General features: G+C 39.7%; 1 protein-coding gene across 1 annotated transcript; it reads left to right on the top strand.

Moving 5' to 3' along the window:
• Positions 1–13: 13 nt before the first annotated feature.
• LOC115918389 (nuclear hormone receptor FTZ-F1 beta-like) lies at positions 14–21,869 on the top strand. Its single transcript, XM_030976149.1, has 5 exons — positions 14–120; positions 6,654–8,184; positions 9,887–10,440; positions 15,968–16,223; positions 21,586–21,869. Exons 2-5 carry the CDS (start codon positions 6,750–6,752, stop codon positions 21,834–21,836), a joined length of 2,496 nt encoding a protein of 831 aa, XP_030832009.1. The 5' UTR covers positions 14–120; positions 6,654–6,749; the 3' UTR covers positions 21,837–21,869.
• The last annotated feature ends 892 nt before the right edge of the window (positions 21,870–22,761 follow it).

Consider the following 22,761-nt stretch of genomic DNA (forward strand, 5'->3'; position numbering starts at 1 on the left):
ATTACGCCGATATGCCATATGCATAGAATTATGGATGGAACCCGAGGACGGACGGGTCCTGTATGTAGTGTCGGGTCGTGAATTATGATGTTTGTGGCACGGTGCATTCATCGTAAAATGGTAGGTACAAACATCTGTGACTTTGATCACGTTAAACAATATTTTCATCAATGAATGTGTGTAGCTGTAGGCTGTACCGGTACTGTACAACCGTAGTCCCAGACATAACTTAAAAGTTAAAACCGAACGCTTGCCAGGCTAGCGCCAGCGCCAGCGCCAGCGCGGCGCCACTCCAGGGCCACACATCACATCACATCACAGCTGCATTACTGCTACAGCTATCCTGGCTGGCTGTGTATTAAAACCTGTTCCATTGATTCTCAACATTTCAAACACCACCTGACCACTGTACAAAACTCAACTGATTTCACTCAAAATCGGTCCTGTAGATATAGGCCTAGGCCCTAGATCTAGATCTAGATCTATTAGTGACAATCTAGCAGTGCAGTAGATCTAAATTCAATTTTTTCAACTCGCTACTTTTGTCTAGAAGGAATAACAGTTAGATCTAGATCTAGATCTAGATCTACTTTAAAAATTAAAATTACAGCCACATCTGCATCATTGTGTGCATTTGTGTGTGATTTGTGTATTGACTAGACTATTCATGTGTGCATTTGCTTCCTACTAGGCAACTAGCACATAGATCTAGATCCAGTGCAGAGCTAGAGTTCAATATGCATTAGCATTGACTCTCTAATCTGCTTTGCTGTACATGCTGTAGTTAACTCCAGGAAGCTCTGACGCCGATGAAGAGAAAGTAGGCACTACCAATAGGGGCGCTAGTTCGAGAATACCGGTAAGGATCGTCTTCATAAACGAAGATTGTCTTTGTAAATGCGGACGAATGCCCTCAAAAACAAGGATCGTCTGCAAAAAAAGCAGATAGATCTATGTTCCATATTTTTGATCGGCACATTGGCGATGCAAAAAACGGATTCCGGGATGATTTTCTTGATGCATTTTACATTGACTTTGTACAGAGACCTACACATTATGAGCAATAAATCCTTGGGAAGACGGACAACCCATACAAGTAGACGGTCAACTAGGGTTAATTTCCCCTGGGGAATCCAAATTTGGCATTGCCAGCAGGCGGTTCGGTAACCCGAAACCCACAGAGCGCCGATGAAAAAAATGTCCGCGAAAATGCAGACGATCCTTGTTTATGAGGACGCATTTGTCCGCGTTTATGAGGATATCCTCGTTTATGAGGACGATCCTCATTCTCGGACCAGCGCCTCTACTGACTACCGCGCATGCATACTTTCTCTTCGCCATGTTGAGTCGACGATACAACATGGAAGAATCGTCGGGGTAGGACGAAGAATCACCCCCTTTTTCCCATATAAGACTTCTTTAAATTAAAATTTCAAGTGGCCAGCCAGATGCCCAGTAGCCTTTGAACAAGGTCACATGTCTGATAGACGCCGAGCAACTAAAACGAGACTAATCGCGAGTGAACGACAGAGTGAGAAGCACAGCCACGGTTAGACCGAAAGCTTCAGTCTCTATACCGTCGGTTGTTCCACTGAGACTACGTCTGGCTCCACTAGACCTCCGGTTATAGAGACAGAACGATCGCCTATGCCAGCCTATGTTGAAGATATCACGGCTAGATTTTAGCCGTTAGGCCCCTCCCACAAACATGAACAAACTTGCCACGGCCGTATTGTTATGCCCCCAAAATCCCCCAAAATGTCATTTTACCTCGTGCATATCCAATTTTACATTAGGCCTAGGCTATAATACATCGGTTCCACTTACTAACTTGAATGAAATAATCCGTTTAATGGTCCCTCTTAAGGAAATTATGGGTCAAAATCGACATCCATGTTGAAAATCTTGCAAGCCGTGTTAAACTCTCGCTGCCGTCAATCTCATCCCTTCTAGTCTACGCCAAAGGCAAAATGATTATGAAGGAAAAACTGTGCGCCATCTACACGTTCGTAATGGCGTTATCACAGTTTTTCCTTCATAATCATTTTTGCCTTCGGCGTAGACTAGAAGGGATGAGATTGACGGCAGCGAGAGTTTAACACGGCTTGCAAGATTTTCAACATGGATGTCGATTTTGACCCATAATTTCCTTAAAAGGGACCATTAAACGGATTATTTCAATCAAGTTAGTAAGTGGAACCGATGTATTATAGCCTAGGCCTAATGTAAAATTGGATATGCACGAGGTAAAATGACATTTTGGGGGATTTTGGGGGCATAACAATACGTCCGTGGCAAGTTTGTTCATGTTTGTGGGAGGGGCCTAACGGCTAAAATCTAGCCGTGATATCTTCAACATAGGCTGGCATAGGCGATCGTTCAGTCTCTATAACCGGAGGTCTAGTGGAGCCAGACATAGTCTCAGTGGAACAACCGACGGTATAGAGACTGAAGCTTTCGGTCTAAGCCACGGTAGCCTTTGGTAATCCAGGTTGGATTTCTTATGTTAACCTTTGTTTCCGACTGGAATTCTCTACCGAAATGTTAGCGTCCAATCATCGAACGTATCCTTGCATTACATATATAGTATCCATCACACACACACAGAATAAACTGTACTTATAGTACAAACATTGACCTACTATGAACTGACGTTCGGGCTATGACCACTGACCTCTACATGGAATGAAAACGAGACTGGTTCATTTTGTTTTTGGGTAAATTCTATTACAATAATTTTCGGATGAATGAATGTTGACTTTACCAAAAGAAATATGACTGAAAAGTTACTCTATTACAACATGAAGTCTTCTTGGCTTTTATCTGGTCCTCTTGCGATTAATTGATGGAAGAGGTCCAGGTGGTCCACTCAGTATGCTAGAGGATCCCTCAGATTCGACGATGCAGTCATCAGGATTGTAGTCGTCTGGGCCAACGAAAGAAGCATCTAAATAATGTCTGGTGGTTTGGAGGCGAGTGTCAGAGTTGATGGTACCCTGACCTCCTATCCAAGAAGGAGGGTGACTGCTACAAAGGGGAAAGAAAGGTGGATACTGGAAGTTAGGGCGATTGCCGAAGAAAGGGTGTGTGGTTCTTGCCAGTTGTTCCACTTCTGACTGTTGAGGGTGGGAGTTCTTGCCATTATTCATGATGAGATGTCTTGATGAGAACTTGCTTCTCGCATTCTTGTGGTAGCGCACATCGAGTTTGACCTGGGCGTTGTTCTTGTTCTGACCATCACTGTAGACCTTCTGGGACCGATGTGATGAAAGGAGACCCTGTGATGGAGCTAGCTGACCAAAGATTGGGGGTCGATAACAGTCACATGATTTGCAGAAAGTCTCTATGCATGAATGGCCAGAACATCTCGGACTTGGCTCGGTCTAGCGTTTGCTGTAGTCAAAATGGTCCGACGTAGGATGATTGTGGATCAGCGACAAGGCATGCGGGATGAAACTTTCAGGGATGACTGCTCGGTGGACTAGAGATTTTGTCTTCATATCCATCTTCGTTCGATAGAGGATGCCGTTGCGGATTGTGAAGCGGGGAAGCTGCCATAGATATCGACGAATTCTTGGAAGAAATTGTCGAATAACTTTGGGTGTCAGTTTCTGATGACTCGTCGCGAGTTGCTTGATCTGCTCAATCTCTTCGTCTTGCTGCTGAAACTGAAATATTCTAGTGCTGAGATCATCAGGATATGCAGCAGGCATCGCTGGATAGGTGTGCAGGCTTACAGAGGACACCGATCGATGCATTCTCGTCTGATCAAGTTCATCGGTCGTCTGAGTCCCGACTGATGAGAAAGATGTTGGGTGCGGTGTGGTTTGTGTACCGGTCTGGACGGTGTTTCTCTCCGAAGGATCACTTGGTTGCTTTGAGAGGTTGGGCTGACTCGTGGAGCATGAACAAGATGGAGGAAGCTGCCGCCATTCATCCGCCTTCCTTTCTATGTCACCAAGTCTCTGCAGAATCTGTCTTAAAAGAGCTGACCAATCATCACTAATGGTAGGGGGATAGTGATCTGGATTGTGTGAGTTAGGCGAGGACAAGTCAGAGAATGGTACCCTCTTCCTACCAAAAACAGCAGTGAGTCTGATTTTAGTGGCTTCATAGTTACATTTATCTGAACTACTAAAGGGCAATCCAGCTGTCAAATGCAGGTCCAGAAATACATGATCGTAAAAATATATGACGAAGGCTGATCGCTTCAGGGTCAGAACCAGTGGCCCGTTCAAAGTTCTGAAGCCAGACATCAAAATCTTGGCCATCGTTGCCAGTAAATAAGTCTGGTAGGTTAATACCGGACATAACAAAGTCTACAATATATGTACAAATATAGAACAGATTGACCAAAATATACGAAGTACATGTAGGATGCTGTTGACTCGAAGTACAATCTAACCAGGTAGGAAACGAAGAAGGACGTCAACCTCGGGAATAAACAGTGCCTGAGTAGACAAACAAATATGAGGTAGGAAGACACTGACTTCAAAAACAATCAATACACACGTAACTGGAACACGATGTAGGATTCTACTTGTAGTACTCGCTGACTTCAGTATCAACAACGTCACAGACAAGCAATAGATAAATAATTAGACAATGAAGTAAACTGTTAATGCAATTCAGAAGTCAAAAGTAGGCTTAAACTTGTAGATAACAGCTAGAAAAAAACTCACCAAAAATTGAAGAAGGGTGGAATTAGCTGAACAAGAACGAAGCTCAAGTTGACTGCAGAAGCTGGGCCTTCACATATATCGATGTAGAATAGTACAAACGATTGATAATGAAGCAAGATGCTACCAAAAATCGATGTAGGATGCCACAAAATGAAGAAGGAGGATGCTATATTACAGCAAATTGCAGTATAGTAACAGCAAAAATACAATAGGATGAAACAGTTAACTGACAGACCTGTAGCGAACAATGATGGAGGGAGATGACAAGTAGCTGGTACAGTAATAACAGCAGAGCTAACACCAAATGTTGATATACTATAGCTGTACTGAAACCTATCTAACACTACATTCACACCATCAGACTATAAAAAACAGCAATGTTAAACTTGAACTTGAAGGGAGACTGTAGAAAGAGCTGACAAATATCACAACAGCAGAACTTACTCACCAAAGAATGAAGGGCGATACAGCTAAACTGAAATGTACATGTAACTATGCTGACTACGAAGGAGAGGTGAAAAAGGATGAAATGAAGCTAGCAAATTCACACCTAGTAGACCGAGGGGAATACAGATGAAGGGCGAAAGCAAAGCGGCAGTGAAACAAGTGCAAGGGTGTGCAGCAAGAAAATAAAAAATGGCGAAGGTGAATCAAAATTTCCGGATAGAACACAGAAACACCGCTGCCACCAGTGTAAACTAATAAAATAATTAACCTCTTGCCAATCAATCATACACCAATCATACACACCACTGCTAAAACTCACTCAGATCCTCTCTCCTAAAGTCTCCAAAAATAAATTAACCGAGACCTAAATCAACACACCTTACTCAGAGTAAGTCCAGTGCCAGTCTGCCTGTGTTTTATTGAAAAGTATCTAGCATGTGCTTCATGCAAAGTATATACAAATCAAATACATCATCAACCAATAGCAAAATAGGATTCAAGAATAAAATAAGAATATTCATAAGGAAGAGGAGAAGAGAACCAATGATAAGTAAGAAGTGGAAAAATGTAAATGAGAAGAGAACATACCACCTGTTCTAGCTTGAAGAGTTGGTATGTGGTGGAGATGAATGGATGAAATGAATATGCAAATGATGTGAAATGAATGTAGAAGAGACTAGAGAAAAGTAAAGGATAAATAGAAGTAGGGAATGAGTCTAATTTTAACTCTTACAATTTTATATACAGGGAAAGTCCAATTATCTCACTAATGATTGTTAGCATAAGTCATCAAATGCTTCCTATTTCATTGTAATTTTGCATTTAAATTAAATTTGAATATGATAGTTTGTATCTATCAATTATATGTTCATCTCATAAGCATAACATATTTACGTCTTTTACCTTTTCTTACATGTTTTGATAATGAACGAATCACGAACGAAGCCAACTGGGGGATGGGCCCGTTCTATTTGTTCAATAAATCCAATGCTATGAATAATTCATGTGGAGCAGTAATATCTAGATTGCAAAAGGCTCTTGTGGCGGTTGCGCGTTCACCCCGGGTATCTAGACTCATCTCAGCCGCTTAGCCAGAGTCACGAGGCCTTGTCAAAAGGTGCCCAGAGGAGTCGAGCAACTAAGTCCAAATTGTAATTATTCCCTTTGCATATTTTGAGATAATGTTTCCCAACCCGCTGTTTGAATATTTGCTGATGCACCTGCTAAAGCTTCGACATCGGCGTCGGAACTTCCTGGAGTTACTTTGCTGGAATGGCCAGGGCCCAGACTTCAGTTTCTTATCAATGGCAATGCAATAGTAATTAGAGATCTAGCCTCTGTGACCATGTTCATGTACTAGGTCTACTATAATTGGTACACAATGAAAATATGCACTGACTTTAAAACCTTTCAATTGTACAGAACTACAGTTGTACAGACATGACGATGTACCATTCCCCCAACTTCATAAAAAGAATCGGTTTCATTAAATACATAATCCATTTTCTTAAATTCTTTGTACAGATCGATGCACTTTGATGTGGACTTCCCAATATGATTCATGCAAACAACAAGAGGAGGAGGAACGATGATTTCTGCATTCCAAGATGATGTCTGACAATGTATAGACATCATGAGCACCAAAGTCTTGGGCAAGAACAATCTGCCAGTCCTACCACATCAACAGAAAGATGCATCCCTATTAAGCGTCGTTTGCTTAACAAATTTTACTCGTCCAAAAGAACTGCAAGTGCTCAAGCAAACGGTAGAATACCAGTGTCAGATGCAGAGCTGTCTTGTCATGGTGTTGACCATGTTGAGCAAGCAGAGGCACTAGACTTACGCAAACGAAAGAAAGCAACGAGTAGCAGTTTACCTCGTTTCAAGTGGGAGAGTGCGGATAGGCAGGAACAGGCGAGCCAACAGCTGCAGAGTCCGGACACAATCTTGGAACAGTGCCTTAGAGGTGTAGATCCCGTAACTGGAAGGCCAACTGTGCAGAATGTCCTTCGATATCATGATCTCTCGAAACTATCCATTGGGGAAAGAACCGAGTTGGATAAGATGCGTGATGATGAGATTCTAGCAAAGTATTTGAAAACTGCTTGTGAACAACGTGACCGAGCATTGTACCATTCCGAGTCATCTGCCAGAAGGCCATCAAATTCAAAAGGTACGATATCAACTATGTTGTTTGATCAGGAGCCAAACTGGGACGGGCCTGACAACTTGGGTTCAAGGCTTTCAAGAAAATCTTCAAGAGCTGATACCTTTGGCCGTTCGAATGGCTCAACCCCCACAAGGCGACATCAACCATATGAATCGCAAAGTGAAGTCTATTCCGCAATACCGCAAGATCTTGCAAGAATGGGAAGTGATCTTTCCACCATATCAGTCAATGATCTCTGGGAACCTGTTAATGCTTCTCAGGATCTTATTTCTGTGCATCATATTTCATCACTCGCCGCAGATGAATCTGATAACTTGCCACAGATTGGAAACGGTAGTATTAGAACAGATTATGAGATTCCATCAAACTCGAGAAATGTGACGTTGAAACAACCAAAGGGGGAACAACATTTTGTTGCTCATTCTTGCCAGAGGACAACAAGCCATAGCAATGTTTCATCAGGGGGAACGGCAAGTTCAGGAGAAGCGGAACACTTACATGTAGGTGTGGTAGAGAGGTTGCACAATCATATTGAAAACATAGTTGTGAAAAGTGAAGCTGACACATGTAGCTTCGCAGAAAATGGGCAGAACTTGACACGAGCAACTAATGCCAAAAGAGACCCAGAGTCAAAAGCCACTGTCGGTGTTAAGAACGCAGCAGGTGGAAAGTGCCCTATTTGTTCCGATGTAGTTTCTGGATACCATTATGGCACGCATTCTTGTGAGAGCTGCAAAGGTTTCTTCAAGCGAACTATCCAAAACAAGAGAAATGAGCGCTTAGCTTGTGCCTTAGCGGGCAGCTGTGTGATTATTTTGCAGAATCGTAAACACTGTGCCTACTGTCGTTTCAAAAAATGCCTGGATGTTGGCATGAAGCAGGAAGGTAAGTTTTTCCTTTTTTTTTTTCTTCAAAAAGTTTTGATACACATGATGGCTGGAACAAATTTCCTTCAAGGTTTAATAAACACTACCACATTTTCTTGTTCTTCCTTTGGGGAAACAAATTTCAAGGGGAAATCCACCCTGGCGTCATGTTTGCTTTGAAAGGACACAAGGGAAATAGATCAGTTAAAGCTTGAAGAAAATCAAAGGAGACACACATGTACAGTAAATGAAGTTCCAAAGTTGTGATTGCGCAAACGGAGATTGGCATTTATGTGATTTAATATCCTGGCCGGGTGAGCTGCTCTCCTTTTATCATTTTTTTATGCTTCCGTTACGAAGTAGCCGGAGGCATTATGTTTTCGGGTGGTCCGTCCGTCCGTACGTCCGTACATCCCGTTCTCGTGATCGCGTTATCTGAAGAACTGATTGATGGATTCATGCCAAACTTTGGTCATGTATGTATCTTGCAGAGCCGATGAATTGATTAGATTTTGGGGTCACGAGGTCAAAGGTCACAGGGCTCATTATGTATGCAAAAACAGCTTGTGATCGCGTTTTCTGAAGAACCGATTGATGGATTCCTGCCAAACTTTAGTCATGTATGTATCTTTCAGAGCCGATGAACTGATTAGATTTTGGGGTCACGAGGTCAAAGGTCACAGGGCTCATTATGTATGCAAAAACAGCTCGTGATCGCGTTATCTCAAGAACCGATTGATCGATTCCTGCCAAACTTAGATCATGTATGTATCTTGCAGAGCCAATGAACTGAGTAGATTCTTGGTCATGAGGTCAAAGGTCAAAGGTCATGGGCTCATTATGTATGCAAAAATAGGCTGTGAACGCATTCTCATTAGAACTGACAGAAGGATTACTATTTAACTCGGGACATTTTGCAGAGCCAATGAACTGAGTAGATGTTAGGGTCATGAGGTCAAAGATCAAAGGGTCATATATGTATATGAGAAATTGCTTGTAATCACGATATTCTGAGAACCTGTTAATGGATTACAATTGAACTTGAATTTGAAAAATTTCTTCTGTTTTGGTTTGTAAATTGCTCTATGACGGAGGCATCATTTCGACTGCGCGCAGTCGAAGTTCCATCTAGTTTAATGTGAAATTCGTGCTGGTCGGAAGCAGTGTGCAGAAGTCCTCCGTGCTGGTTGGGCCCGGTGCCGACCGCCATGGCTCTAATGCTGCTTGCTATTATATTACCGAACCCCGAACCGAAGCAAGTTCGGGTGAAAAATTGCCGAACCGAACACGAACATAGCGTCTGACTTACAGCACTAGTCAATACATGTACATGTAGTGTCTTATCCCAAAAGTTGTCAATAGTGTCTTTATCCCAAATGTAGTCAATAGTGTCTTTATCCCAAATGTAGTCAATAGTGTCTTTATCCCAAATGTAGTCAATAGTGTCTTTATCCCAAATGAAGTCAATAGTGTCTTTATCCCAAATGTAGTCAATAGTGTCTTTATCCCAAATGCAAATGTACTCGCTACTTCAATTTTCTCACCATTTGCAGTTTTGCACTGCTTTTGGTACATTGTACATGTACATTTTTCATGTGTCTATTGAGTATTGAGTATGATGAAAATCTGCATAATATCATGTATCTATAATAATGACTGTGCTTTAGTTTTTTATCAGTGTTTTCCAGTTCTCACTGCCTATGTCCTTTTATTCTATCTAGCTGTCAGAGGAGACAGGCAAAGGGGAGGAAGGAGTATGTACGAAGGATCCTCTGAGCAGAGGAGACGGCTGCAGCTGCAGACACAGCAGCAGCAAAACGAAGCCCTCGGACAAATCAAGAAACGTAAACCTCGTAAACGGGCCCCCAGTACAGCAACTCAACCTCCGGCGGGGGACAGAGACGATCAAAGTCTTGAAATCATGAGGATGCACCCTCAGCAAACTCTTGGACACCAGGAACGCATGCCGTCCAACCCCGTGACCTCATCTGCTTCAATACCCACAACTTCAACGGACATCTCTATTAATCCGTCAACATCCACTGGAAGTACGACAACTACATGTAGTGACTCCTGTGACGAGTACATTCTTTACCTCAGAAAACTGGAAAGCATTGAGGCAACGTTCTTCAATCCCTTTGGCTTGCCAAGGATCTCCATTGACCGGTGTCACAGTGAGAAGAGTCTCCTAACAGGGTCCTATTATCTGATGGATCATTTTTGCAAGAAGATGCCTTCATGGATTGAGATGCTGCCATACCTTCACGACCTAGAGGTAAGTAGCCTCTGTTCCAGCAATTTTTTGAAACTAGAATCACAAATCAAAACACTGTTAAAAACATGGTTACTGCAGGAGAGCGTTCAAGCGATTTTCAACAACGCTGATTCTCGCTCATTTCAAGCCCAGCCACTGCTCCTCACACTGTGCAGTTTGACCCAGGAAGTATAGGTTAACTTCGCCTCGTGCTCTCTGTCTGTGTTTACGGTCTACTGTCGGTCAAACCAGAACAGGCCACGATAATGAGGTCTTAGAATCATTATTGAGATCTTTTAACCACCGTGATTCTGCAGAATCATGATACAAAACGCATCTTTTTCAGTGTTTCATGTTTGTGTTTTTAAACACGTTTATTTTTACGACCGACAAAAAATCGCTTGAACGCACCCATAGATGCCTACAAGTATAAAGGCTAAGTAAATTTGAATTCTACATGTTCCTGTTGGTATCATTTCATGAAATTGTCTTCACCCATTGACTACCAAAATAAGTAAATCCCATTGCTTTAATACAGGAACCCCTCTGCTCTAGTATGCAATGGGTTTAGGTTGCTGACATTTCATTGAAACAGGTTGTCTGTGTATAGCCTGATGGGCAAAAAACTCAAACATTTACTGTACTTAAAAGTTAGCCAGTTGCCAGGTTTAGAGGGCGCTTTTGCAACGCTCAATGACTCTGCGAAGCCAGTGCCATGACATTTACAATATTTTGGCACACCTGTTTCATTAGAACGTTGGCAAACCTTCTACTTCTGATGGTTCCTTTAAGAAAAATGTGTTGTCGCTTTTCCAGATTTGTTAAGAAAATGGGAAGGAAGTGCCATTTTGTTTGCTGTACATACACTGTACATGTACAGTACATGTAGATGTTCCAACTCACAAAAATACTGCAAGGTGAATTTTGAAATTAATTTCCTTGATAAAATTTCATGTGTTTCAGATGCTCAACAATACTGTACATGTGGTTTTTTATGCTTCATTGTCTATATTTTTATGCCATCCAATACTTTTCCATTAGTGTTAATGCAATATAAACTGTTTATGGTATCATGTGCTGCAAAATGAAATCAAGTCGAAATTTAATTGAATTATTAAACTTTTGGCCTTGTGTTGCTTTTACAATGTCAATACACCCACTCTATTATTCACGGTGATACCTACATGTACATGTAACTTTATTTAAAAAAGAATGGATAAACACAAGTACAGTTATTTGGTTTTTAATGCTTACATGTAATTGACTACATTTTTGTGTCATGCAATACCTTTCTGTTGGTGTTACATGCAATATGGTATCATGTGCTGCAATTAATGAAAACAAGTTGAAATTGAATTGAATTATTAAACCTTTGACCTTGTGCTGCTTTTACGATGTCAATACAGTACACCCACTCTATTATTCACGGTGATACATTCATTTATTTAAAAAAGAGTGAAAAATTACAAGAGGTTTGTGCTCCATTCCAAAATAAGCGTTACCAATTTTAGTGTCAGGATTTGTCATAATATTCTCTCTTTTTTGTGTCAATTCAATAGAATATCACATATTATTATCTACATACATGTATAAGGCTTCCAAGGGGTACAATAATTCAGTGTATTCAATATCTTTAGCGCAGTACCCGGATGACTGATCAATATTGTTTTTGTATTGCTCAGTCATCTGGGAACTTCAACTACATGTATATTTACTGAGGTACACACACATGTACATGTATGTAAGTCAGACTGATATAGATAATGATATTGTATGGCTTTGTTTTCGTGTGATACAAGAACATATTGCTCTCGCTAAACTCGTCTTCGACTCGTCCAATATTGTCATACATGTGTGTACATGTAGCTCGATCAATATATTTTTGTTTCTCACTCAAAGCCATCCAATTATGATATAAATATTACATAGGAGGTGGTAGGGGATGATAAACTAGGAAGCAGGTTTTTTTTTCCAAAATATAATATAACCTACAAGTACATGTACATTGTACAATGTACATGTACAAGATATTTATGCTTAAAGGTTGTATTTAAGTCATTGTTATGATTTGACTGTGGATGATTGGATGATTGATGTCCCAAGTGTACAGTAAACAAACTCTTTGATGACAGTGACTTACATGTATGATGTATTAACTAAAATGATGTTTAAATAGAAAGTAATCTCCACAATAGTTCAACAGTAGTTACACATGGTACATGGCGGCTATTTTGAGCGGCCATTTTTTTTAGCAGCGTATTGTCAATGTCAAGGTACTGAAGGTAGTCCACCTAGAAATTGTGCAGCGAGGTCCCCTTAACACATTGATACCAAAGTTCATACAACCTTTAACATTTCATGTCTCGAGATCCAGCTGCTGTGCCCCCTGGGTATAGATCTAAAACAGTAACAATTTATACAGAACATGTACATGTGTACAGTATGTACATACATGTATGCATGTTTAGGGGTAATGAATTTGGTTCAAATGGAAAAATTGGGAAGCATGCGATTTTAAAATATTTAATGATCATTGTCGCTGTTGAAATTGAGTCTAAAGTGATGAAATTGTAAATAATACACTCTTTATGTTGTATAGCTCCCACTCAAGACTGATTACTTTAGCTTTAAAACAATGTTTTAAAACAATGTTACCGGACTATAACCAACCAATTTTTTCTATTCCCATTTGGAAATTATATATAAACTGCATATTCTGAGATTTTCATGGTCCCAGCTACCATGGAATGGCCTAAGCGTACAAGCCATACATTTGAAATTTACCTGGAGCACCAGTAAAATTGTGATTATTCAATTTCTCGAAAGCAAAAGGGTTTTAAGAGCTAAATTTTCTAGTGCTCATAAAACATCCACAGGGGCCTCCAAATACTGGTATATCAAAATTTTAAAGAATTACTATCCATCCAATTTACAGAATTTCTCAAAACTTTGCATTACCTTTAAAGGCATCGTTTAATAATGTAAATCTGAGATGCATGGCCCTACATGTCTACAGTGACTGTGATATAGCATTGAAGCCCTAAAAGAACTGTGCTTCAAAGTGATCATGTACCGCCTCAAAAAAGTAAAAATCTTTGAGTGACTGGTTTTACTACTCATTTCCCCCAATAAGCCTTTAGTGTTATAAAAACCTTTGGAAACATTTCAATTTTTAATTATAAATATCTTGACAAACACGACAGGTGATCGGCCTAGTGATGGGATTCCGGGCTTAATATTATACTGTACTTACAGTATATATAGCTCATATCACAATACGTCTCTATGTGCTGTGATTATGATTGCAGCATGAGCTACATGTAAATCAAGGATTTTGTTTAGAATCTGAGGCCTAGATACCCAATCCCTTTAATACAATTTAAGTCTCCACTCTCCCCCATTCCTCTATTCTATCTCTGTATTCAAAATGTATACCGGTACAATGTACATCTCTTTCATTTCGTTTTTTCCTAAATCTGAACTTATTATTACTGTTATTTTGTTGTTGCTCTTTCTTTCTCCTACTTTTCCCCATTTCTTGCTGCCCCCCCCCCCCATTGAGGCAGGGGGTCGGGGGGGGGGGGGGGGGAGTAAGGGGGTTGACTGCCCCCATCTCCCCAAATAATCTTCTGGTTGTCCTTCTGAATGTTCTCTAGGCCTGGATGCCACATTGACTTCCCAAGGTCATGTCTACCGGTAGTGCATGTAAAGGAGGCTGGGGGGGGGGGGGGGGGGGGTAATTGCTGGTCTTCTGGTTGTCCTTCTGAATGTTCTCTATGCCTATACAGGCCTGGAAGCCTCATTTTAACCTCCCAAGGTCATGTCTAGTGCATGTGAAGGAGGCTAAGGGTGGGGGGGGGGGTGTGGGGGTAATTGCTGGTTTTCTGGTTGTCCTTCTGAATGTTCTCTATGTCTGTAGAGACCTAACCATGTCTGTAGAGACCTAACCAGAGTACCGTAATTAACAGTGTATTAACCGCACCTTTTTGCCGCCGAAAAAAATTCAAAGTCGGGGGTGCGACTTATACACGGTACACCAAAAAAAAATTTAATTTTTTTTAAAGTTTCGATTTATGCCCCTCCACCTGGCGCTATGCCTGGAAATGTCTCCTAGCTCCGTAATCGGTGTGTTGACTTACCACTCTGAAACTAGAACAACATTCAAATTTGTCTGTCATCTTGGTTTGAAAGTAATCTTTCTGATAGATCTCAATATGTAGTTTATAATAATAATTCCTCCAATTTTTCTTCTATTACATGGTGTACCACAAGGTTCTATCCTAGGTCCCCTACTGTTTTTAAATTTACATCAATGATCTTACACACACAAAAAAAAAATCTCGGCACAAAAAAAAAAAATAAAAAAATTTAAGGGTGAAAAAGAGGGGTGCGGTTATTACACGAGGGCGGTTTATACAACGTTAATTACAGTAATGTCTAGTGCATGAGAGGGAGGATTGAGGGGGGGGGGAATTGCTTCTCTTTACTTCAAACTTATACATGCATACATGATGGTATTGTGTCACACACACAGTATATTGTAGGGTTTCAATTATCTGGACTGTAGTAGGGTACGGTAATAGTGTACAATGTACAGGCGCCATGAGCATCGCCAGGTGATGTATTGTACACAACTATCAAGGATGTTTTAAAAACGTGTTGGAAAAGGAGAGAGAGAGAATGAAAGAGAGAGGAAGAGAGACAAAGAGAGATGCTTGAGCATCACAGAGTGACGTACATGTACATAAGCGTCCATTATACTGTAGTGTAGATTTCTAAAGGCCTAGAATAGATCTGTTAGAGTGGGGGTGAGGGGAGGGGAAAAATATATTTTACATGATTTTTGATACAATGTAATTATTTGCTAATTGTGAGTCCCTTTCATGATTTATCATTGAAACATTTAATATTTTCACTGCTATCTTGTATCATTCAGATCGACTTGTATTGCATATAGTATACTGGACAAATCCCATTGTTTGCAGGCACAAACCCAAGGATGTCAGTTCTAATCCACACAGGGTTTGAAAATGTTAAAGGAGACACCAGTCCAATTACATGTACCTTGAACTTTAGCTCTAACTATACAATCAGACATCTTCATGTAGGAATACTTTAACCCTTACTGTACCGGGCTATTTTAAGCATCTCCATTACTACAGTGTAAGGGGGCGGGTGCCTCCAGTGTAGGGAGGCCCTATGACTTCGGCCTTGAATGTCAGATGAACACAAAAATGTGCATGTTTGTAGATATTCACGTACACTGTAAGAAACAAGATGCCCCCCCCCCCACCCCTCAGCACAGTAAGAGTTAGAATGTACCAAATTCTCGTATATATTTTGTGTACAGCTAGAATAAAATCTACCTAAAAAACTTAACCTGGCGTAGTGGCATTCTATGATTTTTAATGGATAAGAACTATGAATAAGATCAAGAATAACATGATGTACAAAATAAACCCAAGTTGGAATTGGGTTCCTTGCGGGCCCTATTCTACCGCAAACACATACAGTGACTCGTTTCATTTTTACCCCCTCTATGTTCTAGGTTGGTGATCGCTCAGTCTTGCTGAAAGCAAACTGGCTCCAAGTTCTCATCTTGACCGTTTGCTTCCGTTGCCATGACAATGAAGGTCATCTCATCCTGCCGGACCGGTCACACTGTGACATGATGGCGGTGGTCAATTCTGTTGCCATTTTGGACATTGTGAGGAGGATGAAGCAGCTGGCCCAGAAGCTCCAAGCCTTGAAGACAACGCAAGATGAATATTTCTACCTCAAACTTCTCATTCTGCTGAACTCAGGTCAGTGCTTTTAAAAGCCTGTTTGTACTAGTTGGGCCAGGGGGGATTAGACTTCCCTGCAAGATCACTGCACTATGAACATGACGGACAAAGAAAGAGGACAAAATATCACTATGAACATGACTGACAAAGAAAGCAGACAAAATATACAGTTCCTCAGGTAGACAAAGGAACACCCCTTCACTGCTAGTATGTAAAAATGTGTAGAACAGGTGTCACATGCACATTCACCATTTTACATAATAGCAGTGAAGGGATGTTCCTTTGTCTACCTGAGGAACTGTATATTTTGTCTGCTTTCTTTGTCTGTCATATTCATAGTGTATACAGTTCCTCAGGTAGACAAAGGAACATCCCTTCACTGCTATTATGTAAAAATGTGTAGAACAGGTGAATATGCATGTGACACCTGTTCTACACATTTGTAGATAATAGCAGTGAAGGGATGTTTCTTTGTCTACCTGAGGAACTGTATATTTTGTCCTCTCTCTTTGTCCGCCATGTTCATAGTGCTGACAGGTGGTTATCTCATCAAATCAGCTCTCAATTAACATAAGAAAAAGAGGATCATTGGGGACCAACAGGCACCGATTAGGCATTGTTTGCTATATGGGCGCAAGTAACTATACATTGTAAGTTGTGCAGTGGGGCTTTTACACTGATTTTTAAGCCCAGTGAAGTTGTTCTCAATTGACATTAAAGGGCAATGCCAATCCTGCCCTTGTAATAACTTCATTGGTATGGTATGTGATATGTGGGAAATCAGAATAGCGAAAGTTTGCAATAAATCAGACAAATAATTCAGAGGGAGTAACATGTAGGAGGAATCTTTAAAAAGTATTAAAAGCGGTCCAGATTTTGTAAGTTTTCGTGTACACATACGATCAATATAGCATAGCGTAGGTAGAGTCATGACGATGCATAGTATGCTAAAATGTGTGTATAGAGGTCACTTCGATCATTTAACAAAGGGGCTGGAGAAACGAATTGGGTAATGTATTGTAAGAAACCAAATTATAAACTCAAATTTTACAGACTGCCCAATAGAATTTTTTGAAAATTCAAAAAGCATATTGATATTTAATAAGAAAATACATTTCAAGATTATAGTACGAAAACCTTAATTTTTTTTATCACTCAGCTCTATAAAGAGTGAGAGAAGGGAGAGAGAGAGAGAGAGAGAGAGAGAGATGGGACAAGAGGCAAGTTTTGATTATTTGTCTTGCATCTACCTTTATTTGGTCACATTACAGTAATAAAAAGCTAAAATACATTCATGTACAACTACATGTAGAATAAAGATATGAAGATTAATTATTAACAAACATGATATTGATATGTTATGTTGGTCATTATTTTGTTTTTAAATGTCCTCTTTTAAATCTATTTGCTTTACCACTAAAAAGGATCACTTAAATTCACAGTGATATAGTTCTTTAAAGATATCTATGAATCAGCGAATAAAATACATCAGAGCAGAGAACTACTTAGCTCTCAAAAGCTCCAAAAAGCGCTGGTGAATTGAAAAAAGAGCTTTGTTTAAAAATACAACAAAAATTAATAAATGATTCAAATTAAATATCATCATGAGAAGAAAATTGGACTTATTTTTTGTTTTAAAGCTCCTATGAACAGACTTGTGTTGTTGTTAATTTATACTATACAAGTACAGCGAGACATGACTCAAATCCTTTAAGTAGCAACAGATTCTGCTTTTATGATTTTATTATTTGATGTCCCGAAAGTGTGGAGCAATTTTGTAACTACAAAGAAAAGTGCTACCGGTATATCAAATATATTTTTGCATCAAATTTGGATTGGATGAATTAAGCACTTATTACTATTTATTTCACAGATATCGGTAGATTTTAGATACCGGTAAACGTTTAGCTATCTCAATTTAGCATAGAAAAAAAACCTTGGGTTTTGCTGGAGTATACAATGAACAAGAAGTCATGATCAAGAAATCGTGATTAAAAAAAAATTGTGATCCACATGATCACGAAATCATGATTGAGAAATTATGATCAAGAAATCATGATCAAGTAATCATGAATAAGAAATCATGAATAAGAAATCATGATCAAGAAATCATGAATAAGAAATGATGATCAAGAAATCATCATCATAATAGGCTGTATTGTACATGTATTCTACACTTGTAAAGCTTTGGCCTCGCATCTAAATGAGGCCAAACTGGTGTTCTTTGTCCTAGGGAATGCAATTTTAATGAGAAAATCATGGAAAGAAAACTAAGAAAGCATCATCATAATAGGCCGTATTTAATAGAATAACCCATCTTTTATTTCACATGTACCTTATTCTACACTTGTAATGCTTTTCTTGCATCTTAATGAGGCCAACGTATGGTGTTCTTTGTCCTTGTGAATTCAATTTTAATGAGAAAATCATGAAAAGAAAACAAAGGATGATTGCTGTTATCATGATAATGATGGGAACAGCTTTTGTTCCTACTTTTTTTCACACAAGTCCATCATAGACCCCCCGCAGAGATTCATGTTTGTGTTTAGGTCCCCCCCCCCTCCCCCCCCCCTCCCCCCTGCGTACAGCCTGTAAACCAACCACTAGAATTATAGCTCCTGATACTACTGAAATCATACAACCTATCCAAATAGCTAGTCTACAAGCACAGACTTCAATTTGACACTTTATCACAATTTCTTAAAGGGCAATCCAACCCTTGTAATAAGTTGATTTGAATGAAAGCAGAAAAATACCCGTAACACAATGGCTAAAGTTTGAAATGAATTGCACCAATAGTAAGGAAGTTATGAATGTTAAAACATGAGATCACTATTGGTAGTAAAGTGGATTGTGTTGTGACGTAGGACGTGGATAACTCTCCCATTTGCTGTGTACAAAATTATCACTAATTTCTTTTTTTTTGGTACTGAATGGTCGTACATTTTATGCTGCGCAAAGATTCAATCAGATTAATTTTGGCCATTACAAGAAGTGGGTTATTGACCGTAGACAAATGCTCATGTACCCTTTACAGCTCATTTTATGTATGTTATCACCAAAGAAGAAAAAGAAGCCAGTCAGTCACTCAATAGTGTCTGACAGTGAAGTCTACCCGTTTACTTGCATAATTTGAATATTAGGACACTGCTAACATTTAAATTTCACAGATTGGACAAACATGACATATTCATAATTCCTGCATAGTTCTACCATAAACGTACGGTTCTACAGAATTTGATGTTGGTTGCAAAAGGGACATAGTAAAGCCTGATGTAGTATCATAGTGCAGACACTGTTATGCACAACAACAGTCAAGGGTCTGTGTGTACAAAATACCAAACAACCTTGAGAATAGAATAGATTTGCTTCTGATGGTGCTGAAATCACTGGACAATTAATAGCAGAAGGCCAAATTGTTTGTTTTGAAAATTTGGAAAGAGTTTGTAGAAAAGAAATTAGGAGTGCAGATGTTAGACTGGCATTATTTTAACATCTGTGAAGTACAATAATTGTTTTATGTAATATCGCATTTAGTTTGCCTAGTAACACAACTGCACCAGGAGTGTCATTTTTGACAGACATGGCGCATTATAAATGTTCACTATTATTATAGTCCTCATGTAGCACAAATTAAAAACTATCCGTTACATGTGATTACACATTTATGATATCAAAGAACATCACATTTCCAATATTACGCATGATAAGATGATGATGCAAAAAAAGGATGAAGAAGAGAAGGTTTAATAAAACCTTAACCCTAATGAGGCCGGGGTATTTAAGATCTTTCAAGTACTGGGGGGGGGGGGGCATAATGCTCTCGGCCATGAAAAGGCTTGTCGCGGCAAAAATGTGCACGCATGTCAAGTGAAGCTGTGTATCAAATACTATGGTAAATTCAATTTTTTGAAAAATTCACTCATTTGCATATTTATGATAACTAATGCAATTAAGGTCATAAAATACACATTTTTACGCCAAAATCATATATTCTTCATATTCAAGCATTCTTTTTTACAACATATATTTGTTAGACCATTTGGAACAATAATACAACAAAATTTGTCTTGATAATTTCTTATGTATTTCTTTGTTTTTTTTAACTTACGTATTTTATTGTTTTTTTGTTTTTTTTTCATTTTTAACTACAATTCAACTATTTTGACCCCCAAAACAACCACCTAATCTTTGAAAAAGACCAAATAACTATTGTTTTATTTCTTTCCAATTTTCAAAAAAATTGTTTTAAAAGATACACATGTAAGCAAGACTCGAAAGAAAAAAGTCAGCAAGCAGCAGGGCCTCATCCGTATGCGTTCCCGAACAATCAGAAAAATCGGGGGGGGGGGGGCATAATGCCTTATTAGGGTAAAATGGGGTGTAGCATGACGAGACTGTGTTTTCCAGTGGCCTGACTCAGGTATTCACGTGCGTGCAACATACGCGACTCCGAAAAGTGAGGAGAACTTTGGTCTGTTTCGCGAACGCTAGCGTGCGCTGACCGTTACTCAAGTCCATTTGTTTACCACCAGTTGTCCAAAAGAAGTAGTTGATTGCGTTAACCAGTATTTGCCATGCTACACCCCCTTCAAAAGGCCCACTGCACTACAGGGTGTACTGACACATCTTTAATGTTTATGGATCCTTGGAACATGAGTATGTTTCATTCGGCGCGTCTTCATCATCTCGAGATTGCCAAATAGCCCGCTATTTGGGAAATAATCCCGAAGTAACAGATCGCGTCTTCACTATCTCGAGATTCAACCTCGAAACTTGAAACTCGACCTTGAGAAATTAGCTCGAGATATTTTGCTCAGCGTTAGCGCATGTTGCGAATCTTCGGTCTAATGAAGACGCACAGGACAAATAGCTGGATATTTTGCCAAATAGTGGGATATTTTGCAAACTATCCCAAGATATCTTGGGATGACAATCCCGACCAAATATCCTTCTAATTGCTACTTCGGTCTGATGAAGACGCAAATTAGCTGGATAGTTTGCGATCGGGATAGTTCAAATAGCTGGATATTTGGCAATCTCGAGATAGTGAAGACAGGCCTATTGCATCTTCCCCATGTAAAAAACACTCTCTTCTTCAAATCGTCTGTGCTTTATGCATTTTCAATGTGTACATGTCCATATGCATCTAAACTAATCTGGAGCAACTCTTGTGTTTTTTAGGGGTAGGCTTTCATATAAAGAGTCCTTCCTTTCTGCCTATTCCAAATGCTCTCATAAATTGCCATTGTTATTTGTTATCACTATCTTGTTTTTTATCATTCCATTCTGTATTTGTATGTTTTAAATGTTTTTAATTATGGAGAGTGTTGAATAAACTTTGAATTGAATTGAATTGTTTTTTCTTTGCATCCTCCAGATGTGAAAAACCTCTCTCAGCCTTCCAGGATACGCAGCTACCAGGAGAAAGTGCAGGAGCATCTCTTTGACCTGGGCATGGCGAGGGAAGGCATCTCTGCAAGCATGAAGATAGGGCGGCTCCTCCTCAAGCTCTCGGAGCTGGAGCGTCTCTCTCATCTCATCAAGGAGCACTTGGTCTTTACTCAGGTCGCAGGTCAGCTCGGTCACAGGAAGTATTCAAACCTGGAGGATATGCTGGAGGATTACTAAGGTATACCTCTCGCAAAAATAATGATAATAGCTAGTTCTTATGTAGCGCTTTTCAGGACCAAAGGACCTCTCAAAGCGCTTTACAGATATATATATATATATATTATTACCCCCGTCATCGGATTCAGGCTTACCCGCACACAGCGCATGTACATTCTCCGCTCCCTGGGGAGCGTTCCAGCCGGGCATCATTTTACAAGTGCACACTTGCTAATCCAATTACATTAGCTTTCGCATCCTACCGGGTACCCATTTAACACCTGGGTAGAGAGTGGCAAATGTAGATCAATGTCTTGCCAAAGGACATGAGTGCCGCGGTGGGACTTGAACCGCCGATCTTGTGATCCACAGTCCGGTGACACAACCACTCGTCCAGGACACCTTGTCAATCATGAGTTGAGACTTGGCCCCGTTTCATAAAACTTGTCTGACGTTACGGGACGTCCGGGTCCGGGAACTGCTCCAAGTTATATAAGAACTCTGGCATCACCCATTAAAGTATGAAGATACATATATTTCATATTTTTTATTATCAAAAAAGATTCAATCTTTATATAAGGATTATGTTTCCTTTCAGGTTGCAACCTATTCAGTTTATTTTATGTCCTTGTCAGATATGTTCACAGTGTGTATTTTATGTTATATATAGCTGATTGTTATATGAAATGTCGTTTTAACTGAATGAAATAAAATTGAATTGAATTGAATATGCCCAAGTTAGATTTATTTAAACAGCATTCCTAAAAAGAAAAGAAAATATACTAAAATGTATTTTAATTAGTTATTTAAATCTCCCTATAATTTGACTTTTTGGAGAGTTATGCACACGTTATACTCCTGTCGCAAGAAGGAGACCAATCCCAGACAAAAGAACACAGATTACCTTTCCCCAATGGCCAACAAACGTTGTGGAGCGTTAACATTG

Source organism: Strongylocentrotus purpuratus, unplaced genomic scaffold, assembly GCF_000002235.5.
Source record: "Strongylocentrotus purpuratus isolate Spur 01 unplaced genomic scaffold, Spur_5.0 spur5_contig_869, whole genome shotgun sequence".
Lineage (NCBI taxonomy): Eukaryota > Metazoa > Echinodermata > Echinoidea > Camarodonta > Strongylocentrotidae > Strongylocentrotus > Strongylocentrotus purpuratus.

Bases quoted from the DNA above. Each gene is read 5' to 3' on its own strand.
- LOC115918389 (XM_030976149.1), top strand. From the start codon at position 6,750: ATGTATAGACATCATGAGCACCAAAGTCTTGGGCAAGAACAATCTGCC. The intron at 10,441-15,967 runs GTAAGTAGCCTC...TCTATGTTCTAG, and splicing joins CATACCTTCACGACCTAGAG to GTTGGTGATCGCTCAGTCTT. The intron at 16,224-21,585 runs GTCAGTGCTTTT...TGCATCCTCCAG, and splicing joins TCTCATTCTGCTGAACTCAG to ATGTGAAAAACCTCTCTCAG.